The sequence below is a fragment of the Ixodes scapularis genome, unplaced genomic scaffold (assembly GCF_016920785.2).
Source record: "Ixodes scapularis isolate PalLabHiFi unplaced genomic scaffold, ASM1692078v2 ptg000597l_1___fragment_1__unscaffolded, whole genome shotgun sequence".
Classification (NCBI taxonomy): domain Eukaryota; kingdom Metazoa; phylum Arthropoda; class Arachnida; order Ixodida; family Ixodidae; genus Ixodes; species Ixodes scapularis.
The window spans coordinates 3,659,755-3,669,162 of record NW_024610006.1 but is presented as its reverse complement, the minus strand read 5'-3'; the positions used below and the strand labels follow the sequence as shown (position 1 = coordinate 3,669,162).

Below are 9,408 nucleotides of genomic sequence, written 5' to 3'. Positions count from 1 at the left end.
GATACCGCCAATTCTACTTTGCCCAGTTTTATTCAGCACAGATGCCTTTACACCTTGCTCTTTTGCTTGGAGATGAACCTTTTATAAATCATACAAATGTTTTTAAATTCCTAGAAAGCACTGGACTTTTACATCGACTTTAAACTTGCTTTGCAATTTTAAATTTTTCATCCACATTATTTATATACAGATTCATGCACATCCTTTTATTCTATCACTGGCCACTAGAGCCCTCTTTCCTCTCTAGAAACCATTTATGAAATAGTCACGGACTTTGGCGCTCTATAGCCTTAGATGCTTTTGCGCCAATAAAACTCAATCAATCAATCAATCAACCCCGATGACAATTTAGGCCTAGCGACGAGTACGGAAGACCGCACACACGGCGACAGCCGGCGAGTACGGCACCGAACGAGTTCACTCGTTTTCCAGTCGATAGCCTTTGGGTGTACGCACTAACTCTTGCTACATATGCTGGATAACTACACTATACAGGATTAAAACAAAATCAGCTTACCTCCTATCTTTAGACGGCCAGCGCAACAGGGGTAGGTGCCGCTCGGCCTGCGTACTCGTTGAACGAGAACGATCCTGACGTCACATTCACATAGTGGCTGACTTCCAGTGTTGCCGGAGCCTCGAGCGGCTAGTTTCGGTTTTGTTGGCCTCGCCTCAAACAAAACTTTGAGGTTTCAATATCTTTAAAACTACCCACAGTAACATGAAAAAAATTACACCTTGTAATTAAGGGACGCTGACTGGACTAAAAACAGTCATAATCCCAAAATGGAAAGTATGGACCGGAGTTACCCTTTAAACAAGTCAATTATTAAGTTATGGCAGCTGGATTGGGACACACAGATCGATAACTAACTCCACATTATTAAGCCCAACTTAGAAGTAAGGGAGAGTTCCTCCCATAAGGACCGCCGTTCGGAAGTCCTTTTGTGCCGCTTGAGAATTGGTCATTCTCGATTGACACACCTGCACTTGCTCTACGGTGAAGATGTCAAGCTCTGTGAAAAGTGTGAGAAAGTGTTAACTGCCCTTCATATCCTTTGGAATTGTAGATTTCTTGATCATCAACGCCGAAGATAGTTTCCTTAACTTTTCAGAAACCACCTTCCATTTCATCCTTATTTTTTGCTTGGTGATAGACCTTTGGTACCATTTGCTCGCGTTTTAAGTTTCCTACATGCAATTTGCTTTTTGCACCTGATATAGGTAGATAAGTAAGTTTAGATGTAACTGCATGCTAGGCTTTTTAAGTTAACTTTCTTGGCGCAATATGGCCACAGTCGCTCTTGCGCCATTGAACCCCAATCATCATCACGCGGTTGGTACATACTTGGATAAAAACAACTTGAGGAAGAAGTTTTCACTAGAGCTCGTTGATAGTCAGCCGTCTCATCTCATCTCCTGTTTTATTTCTATGTTTTTTCTTAAGTTCAGGCTGTTTTAGTCCATGCTTTCATTTTTCTATTTTTGGTTGAGAGGCAAGGTGTCTCCGGCGCTGTGTTTTTTCTTTTTCACAACGACCAACTAGCTCAGTTCTCGACTCGCTGTAAGCACCTCTCGCCGTAAGCAGAACCGCAGAGTGCCACAGGAAACTAAGCGTCTGCGGCGTTTCTACGAGAGCGTAGGACGAAACCTACATCATTGCCCTGCGATGCTTCACTAGCTGACCTGCTGCCAGCGTTGCTCACCCGCTGTCGGGCTGCTAACTCGGCTGGTACAACATTTTTAATATTGGTTTTAATCGGGAATGCGACGTTGGTTCCACGTGATATTTTGGGTATGACCTTATTTTGATCTCCTAAAGCGATATCGGCCCCTTTTATAGAATCTATGTTTTGGGGGAGTTGCCCTTTTAAAGTAGTTGGTCAGGGACTGGAGCAAAGCCTATTTTTCGGGCAAGAAAACGGCGTGCCTGAGCACTGCTACCAGGACTGGTACTGACGCTCTGAATATCTTAAAAGCTGTCATCCTGGACACCAGACAGTACACCAAAAAGGGAAAATTTCAGATTGTGATAGAGCTTCATCATCGTTAGCAATACTGCGTCCGCGTTACTGATGCTGAAGTCCTTCCTCTTGTTCGACATGCGAGACTCCACATACAGGTCGCAAATGTTGTAGAATAACTTAAAATGGCACACAGGTTAGTGATACAAGGGCCGGTTTGTTTTTAACCCGTACAATCCCGAGCACTTGTTCTTTCTCAAGCTGTAGGGTATCAGCTTGGCTTCCAATGTCTTTCTTCGAGCTGTGAAGTTTAGCCTTGAAGAGCTGAAACACTAAAAACAACTCTGGTGTCAACAAGAATTATGTTGACGTGACTCTCATACTGGGCACGCAATGTTTACTCTCTCCCCTTTACAAAAATTGTTATACCTTTCTATAGAAAAGTTTCCGAAAAAGTCAATAGAGGATATAGAATGTCAACAGCTTGTCTCTTGCTATTAAATGTCAACAGCTTCTCTACAGAAAAGCATCAGAGAAAGTCTGTTGACATCCTATTGAAAATTGACCCACTTTTTTATTGAAAGTCAGCAGACTTTCTGTGATGCTTTTCTATTGAAAATCTCTTGAAAAGTCACGGTTGAATATTAAATGTCAACAGCTTTTCAAAAGAAAAGCGTAAAAAGTCGGTTGGCTTTTTATTGAATATTGGCCCACTTATTAATTGAAACTCAACAGACATTCTGTGATGCTTTTTGTTGAAAAGCTGTTGACATTCAATATTCCCTGTTGACTTTTTTTACAGCATTTCAAAAGAAAAGTACAGTGCTCAACGAAACGAAATGGGCCAGCGGAACGCGTGGCCTCCAGAACTTGCTGCGCCATCTACCGATAAAAGACGGGTTGCCTGGTGACGCGAGTCGCGCATGCGCAAAACTGATACGAGCGCTCAGCGGCTGTTCGCACACAGGCGCGCAACCCCCGATAATCTGCGCAGGCCATGATTTTGCGGAGTGACCACGTTTATTTTTCCTCAGAGACACTGTCGTGATGATGTGCATGAGTTTATCTTGCTTCAAATATATAAAAAAGAAAAGATAAAGCTTCATTTTTTATTCCATAAAAGATTGATGAGCCAGCGCGTCCGGCCTTTTGCAGCTATAATATATTAATGCAGAGTTTTATTTTTTCGTGGTTTTATTCAATTTTAGCGAGCGTCTGACAGTCATTAAAAAGCGTGTGCTGTGTCAACATAGTTTATTTGACATGTTACACAATGCTGCGCCTACCAGAAAAAAAATAATATAAGTAACGTGCTTGTTTTATTATCAGCACCTTACTCTAATATTTGCAGAACTCTCCATTGGCTTCACAAATAGCATTCATGCGACGCGGAAGGGATTCATAAAGATTCACCACCAACTCTGGACATTGCCGCAGCCTGTCCCATTCTTCCTTCACAGCATCCCATAGCTGGTCAGTCGTGACGGAGTGAAGTCCTCGCCGCGATAGCTGGATCTTCATGTTTCCCCAGATGTTCTCGATGGGGTTCATGTCAGCCCCTTTTGGGGGCCATGGCATAACCGCCACTCCGCGTTCCTCTAGAAGGTCACGCACACGATTTGACTGATGAACAGGACAAAGGTCATGTTGAAAAAAAAAAAGCATCCGTCAGGGAAAGGTCCCTCAAGAACGTAAGGAATGAGCTCGTGCTCAATGACGTCGCAATACGTTTCGGAGTTAAGCCTCTGGATTCTTACAAGTGGACCAAGTCCTTCCGCTGACAATGCCCCCCAGACGTTAACGGTTTGTCGCCCACTCCTGCCCACACGTTGCAAGTAAGGGGCATCATACCTGAAACATCAAAATCACAAATTATAAGATCCGGCTTGTTAAAAATTGTCGTGTTGCTCAAAAGTAACATACCGTGCACCTCGCGGTCTCCAAACTTGTTTTCCTTGGTGCCAGTCAGTTGAGAAAGAGGACTCGTCGCTGAAAACAACGGTTTTCCAGTCTTGAATCGTCCATGATGTCTTTTCCATGGCAAACCGCAGGCGGATATCTTTTTGTCGAGGAGTTAAAATTGGCTTCTTGCACGCAGCATAGCTCCTAATACCCGCTTCTGCAAGACGGCGTCGCACAAGTTGGTCACTGACATTCAGACCAAGTTCGCCTCGAATGTCACGGGCCGTAATAAAAGGCTGGTCGACTGCAGCCGCGACGATCCATCGATCTTCCTCATCGGTAGTGGACCTTGGGCGGACGTCGTGAGGAGCGTCATGGATGCGGCCGTTGTCGTCTCGAAACGCCGTGAAAATTCGGGCCACTGCGGTTCGGGTCCTTCCTGTCATCCGGGCGACTTCTCGTTGGGGCATTCCCGCGCGGCATAGGGCCACAATTCGCCAGCGTTCGTGAATTGGCACTCGCGACGGCATCTTCACGAATGGATACTGATGGCAGTGAACCGACAATTTATAGAAAAATAAATGTGAAGTGAAATGGCACTGTGCTTTTTATTAAAAGAAAAAAATATTGCCCTTTTGTTCCTTTTCTTTCATATTTGAGACAAGATAAAAGTATGCACAGGGCGTCAAACAGATCGCGATAAAACCACGCGGCGATTAAATAATAAAAAAAGGCTATCACTCTGCAAAGATTACCCATCGAGAGTTGTGCACAGCGTGGGAACAGCCGATGAGCGCTCGTATCAGCTTTGCACACCTCCGACTCGCGTCACCAGGCAGCCCGTCTTTTATCGGTAGATGGCGCAGCAAGTTCTGGAGGCCACGCGTTCCGCTGGCCCATTTCGTTTCGTTGAGCACTGTACCATCAGATGTTTTCTTGGCTCAATGGAAAAGTGACACGGAAGATATGAGATGGCAACTATTTTTCATTAGCTTTTCAATTTACTTTAGTGAATATTGTACCACGTTTCTTGGTTACTCGAGGCTATTCATATTGCACGTTTGCCTTTGACATTATGCCATTCATTAACCCTCTTCTGCTGCCTTTTGATCACATTGTATAATTTAAAAAAAATTTGAGATGGTTGTGATACGTCATTTGTGTACTTATAACTATTCCTGATGATTGAAATCGTGCCATTGGATTTCACTCAAGTTTATTAGTTCCAATACTACAAGTCTATTCTTTCGAGTCCTTTGACAGCATGTTGTTGTTTTTTTTTTACTTCGCGTCATCCACCTTGCAATGGCTGCAGACGTAGGCTGGGGAAGGAAAACGTTTTTGCTACAATCAGCCAGAATCAATACTTTTGTTGAGGAACCAAGGAATACGAAGGCAATTACGCTAGACAAATCGGTCGGTGCGACCTTTTCCTTTACTGTTCGTTTTTCAGACTGATAAAAATTACAAAATGCATGAGCTCCCGCCGCTTCTCTTCTTCCTCATCGCCCGGTTGCAACATCCTCCCCGAGCCTGAAGTTGACTTGGACGAATTTCCAGCAAATAAAGTTTCTGCGCGGGTCTCTTTATGAGCGTACCGTTTTGCTGTTTCACGAGACAGGCACGAACAATTCCGTCAGTTCCGGGGTACGTCTCTACGATTCTCCCCAGTTCCCAGAACAGCTTGGATGCTCGGTTATTTTCCACTATGACTACGTCGTCCACTTTCAGGGAGCAAGTATTGGTGACGAGATATTGATGAGCTGACCGCAACTCCAACAGGTACTCAGACCGCCAGCGTTTCCAAAAATGTTCCATGATTATTTTTCGATACTGGAACTGGCGAGCTGTTTCCTTCTGTGTCACGCATCCTGGGCGGTCGTTAGACAAGCTTGTTTCTGGTAGAACTGTCAAACTTTGCCCTATTAAGAAATGTGCTGGCGTGATGACTGAGGGGTCTCCTACTCCCGAGTAGAGATATGTCAGTGGTCTTAAGTTTACCATTGCTTCCACCTCAGCAAGGACAGTCGTCAGTGCTTCGAAGCATAGGCTGCTTCTGCCCAACACTTTCTTAAGTGCTGCCTTGACAGATCGAACGAGCCTCTCCCACCACCCGCCCCACCATGGAGCGGCCTCCACAATGAACTTCCAGTTGATTCTGTGTTCTGCAATGTATGATTTGAAAACTTCTTGCTCCAGTGCACCCAATGCCTTCTGGATGTCTTTTGATGCTCTCTTGAAGGCTAGTGCATTATCAGAATATATGTCCAGTGGTATGCCTCTTCTTGCTATAAAACGCCGGAATGCAAGCAAGAAAGCTTCAGCAGTGAGGCCCGTTGAGAGCTCGAGGTGAACTGCTCGCGTGGAGGCGCATGTGAAAAGTACGATGTACGCTTTGCTGCAGCTACCGTCGTTTCTTTTTGCGTACAGCGGCCCTGCGAAGTCGACTCCGGTTACCTCGAACGGCTTTGCCTTCTTGATTCGATCTGTCGGTAGCGGAGCTTGCTCAACAGCAGTTGGCCTCGCATTCAACCGTGAACATACGAGGCAACTTTTTATTACCTTCTTGGTCAGCTGCCTAGCACGTATTATCCAGTACCTCTCTCGTAGGTAACACATTGTGCTTGTTACTTCCCCGTGCATAACCTTACAATGAGCGTGCATCACAATTAGCTTGACAAAGTCATGGTCGTTCGGTAACAGGACTGGATGTTTCACATCGAGACTTTCCGTCAACCTCTGCAGTCGTCCTCCGACCCGCAGGATTTTGTTTTCGCCAAAGAGAGGATGATACTCTGCGAGTCTTACATTAACCTCTGTCTTATTTTTCTCGCGGAGCATAATATCCGTCTGAAACCTTTCGTTTTGTATCTGCCTGATCCAATACTGCTCTGCTTTGTCCAACTCTGCCGCAATTAATCCACCTCGTATTTTGTCATTTCTCTTCTGTGCGTTGTTAGCGAACCTGATGACCCAGGCAGTGATCCTCAGAACCTTCTGGTAATTCTCGTAACTTCCGGTGTCGAACAATGATGGAACTTCTTGGCCTTTCTCCAACAGCACATGTGTCTCTTCTTTTACTTCGAGTTGAGGCGTGTCTTCCAAGAACACTGAAGATTCAGGACATTCTGAAGGTTCTTGACTCAGCCAACTCGGCCCTTTCCACCAAAGAGAGTTAGCACGAAGCTCCTGAACGCCTAGTCCTCTGGTCAAGAGATCCGCCGGATTCTCTTGACCGGGGCAGTGCCTCCAGTGGTCCGGGGATGTCATGACGCGTATCTCTGCCACCCTGTTTTTTACAAATGGCTTCCATTTTTCAGGGACTCCTCTCACCCAACTGAGGGCAACCGTTGAGTCAGTCCACATAATGTAATCAAGTTCCACGTCATAATATGACTGTTTTATGTATCGTAGGAGTCTGGCTCCAATATTCGGCCCCATCAGCTTCAACCTAGGCAGTGATAAAGGTTTTATCGGTGCCACTCTTGTCTTCGCAACAACTAACATGGTAGCTGTTTCTCCTTGGTCATCGGCTGTTCTAAAGTACGCACAAGATCCGTAGGCTTTCGTGCTTGCATCTACGAAGACGTGTAGCTGTACTTTGTTGGCTCCTGCCTGGATGCCTCGCTTGACATGTCTTGGTATACTTAACGAGTGCAGTTGAACAAGGTCCGCCGTCCGAGCGTGCCATTCAGTGATCAAATCAGCGGGGAGTTCTTCATCCCAGCTGATTCCCAATGTCCACAGCTTCTGAAATAGCAGCTTAGCTGTTAGGACGAAGGGCGCGATCAATCCAAGAGGATCGAATACTCTTGAGGCTGCCTTGAGGATGAACCGTTTAGTGTCCACATTTGCTGAGAGGAATTCAAGCAAAGCTTCAACTTTGTAAATAAAGCAGTCCCCTTCGTGATCCCACATCATTCCAAGTACCTTGGAGGTTGGTGAAGGTGAGAGGCTTTTTTCTTCGGTCAGAAATGTTGGCTCCTCCTTGTTGAACTGCTCCTGCAGTTGCTCATTGTTCGCAGTCCATTTCCGGAGTGTCATTCCTGCCTGTCTCATGACGTTCCTGGAAGTGTGGTAGAGCCTCACGGCATCCTCAATATCGTCGGCTCCGAGCAGTAGATCATCAACGTAGAAAGATGTCCTGAGTTTCTCTGCTAATTGTGGGTCTTCGCAGACCAACTTCAAGTGATGTTGTATTGTAGCTGTGAGCATGAATGGACTAGACGTGGATCCGAAAGGAACCCGAGTCATCCTCCACTCTTGAATTTCTTCCTTGTTGAAAGGGAAACTTGGCTCCTCAGCAAACCAAAGAAATCTACAAGCATCACGATCATCTTCACGGATGGCAATTTGTAAAAACGCTTTCTTAATGTCGGTGGTCATTGCAACTGAGTACCATCTAAACCGAAGCAGGACCTGCAGAAGCTCGGGGTTCAAGTTGGGTCCTGTTCCTAGGCACTCATTCAACGACCTGCACCCTTTGGCATGAGAAGATGCGTCGAAGACGATCCTTAACTTTGTTGTTGTTGCATCTTCACGTATTACTTCTTTATGCGGCATGTAATACATGACCTGCGCGCTGTCGCTTTCCTTTCTGCTCTTTATCACTTCTGCATGCCCATCACGCAAATACTGTCTCATTGCATGATCATACCGCTTGAGTAATCCCTCCTTTCGTGAGATTCTTCTCAACAAGCTCCCTAGACGTAAAATGGCAACTTCCCAGTTGTTTGCCAGCATATCAAAAGTGTCTTCTTTCCACGGCAGAGCCACTTCGTATAGTCCGTTTTTCTTAATGATGTTTTGCTCAATGTGTGTAATGGTGTCTGCATCAGTGTCTCCGAGCTCACTGGCGGCAACTCCCATTCTGTCTAACTCCCAGAAGGGCTGTAGCGCCTCTTCCACTTGGGTTTCCTTTGTCTTCGCTTGTAGGACACATATCATCAGACTTGAATCCCATTGGAGCCTTCCCACCTGTCTTGAAGGACCTTGCAGCGTCCAGCCCATCTTTGTGTTGATCGCTACCAATCCGTCCACATCTGCGCACCTGATCACGTCTCCTGTGCAGAACTTCCACAACTGGTCGGATCCAATCAACAGACTTTTTTCAGGAACTGTTTTTACACCTGGGAAAATTACGTCGTCTGCCAAATTCTTACTGCTTTCTCGCAGAAATCGCACAAACGGGATGTCCGTTGTTGGCGTAGATACGTCCTGGCAAATGACCGGGATGGAAATTGCTTCAAAGGTTATTTCTGTATTGTCAAATTGACTTTTGAGCTTTACCTCCACAACGGGACTGCGCTCTATAACCTTCGAAGCATTACTGGCGAAAGTGTTGAGTGCTATCTTTGTTCTCCGCAGGACTTTCAGCCCTACCCTACCGAAAAATCCGGTATAACTTTTCGCTATCCGGATTATGGAACCGGAAATCTATCTGGATTCTATCTGGACTCTATCTGGAATTTAGGTTTTCAGAAATTATTCCTTTGTCTGCAATCTGGATTTCGGGTTTCCAGTAACAAATTTCCGGTTCCAT

The 9,408-nt window shown here is 45.6% G+C and overlaps 1 protein-coding gene across 1 annotated transcript; it reads right to left on the bottom strand.

Moving 5' to 3' along the window:
- Nucleotides 1-1,972: 1,972 nt before the first annotated feature.
- Nucleotides 1,973-7,910, bottom strand: LOC121048225. Its single transcript, XM_042287937.1, has 2 exons — nucleotides 6,675-7,910; nucleotides 1,973-2,143 (listed from the first exon to the last, which is right to left on the bottom strand). Exons 1-2 carry the CDS (start codon nucleotides 7,908-7,910, stop codon nucleotides 1,973-1,975), a joined length of 1,407 nt encoding a protein of 468 aa, XP_042143871.1.
- Nucleotides 7,911-9,408: the final 1,498 nt, after the last annotated feature.

What these genes read in the sequence shown, in the direction of transcription:
- LOC121048225 (XM_042287937.1), bottom strand. Translation starts at nt 7,910, where the DNA reads ATGACACTCCGGAAATGGACTGCGAACAATGAGCAACTGCAGGAGCAG. An exon ending in AAAATAAGACAGAGGTTAAT is followed by an intron (nt 2,144 to 6,674) that starts GTAAGACTCGCA and finishes TGCCATTTTAAG; the next exon opens with TTATTCTACAACATTTGCGA.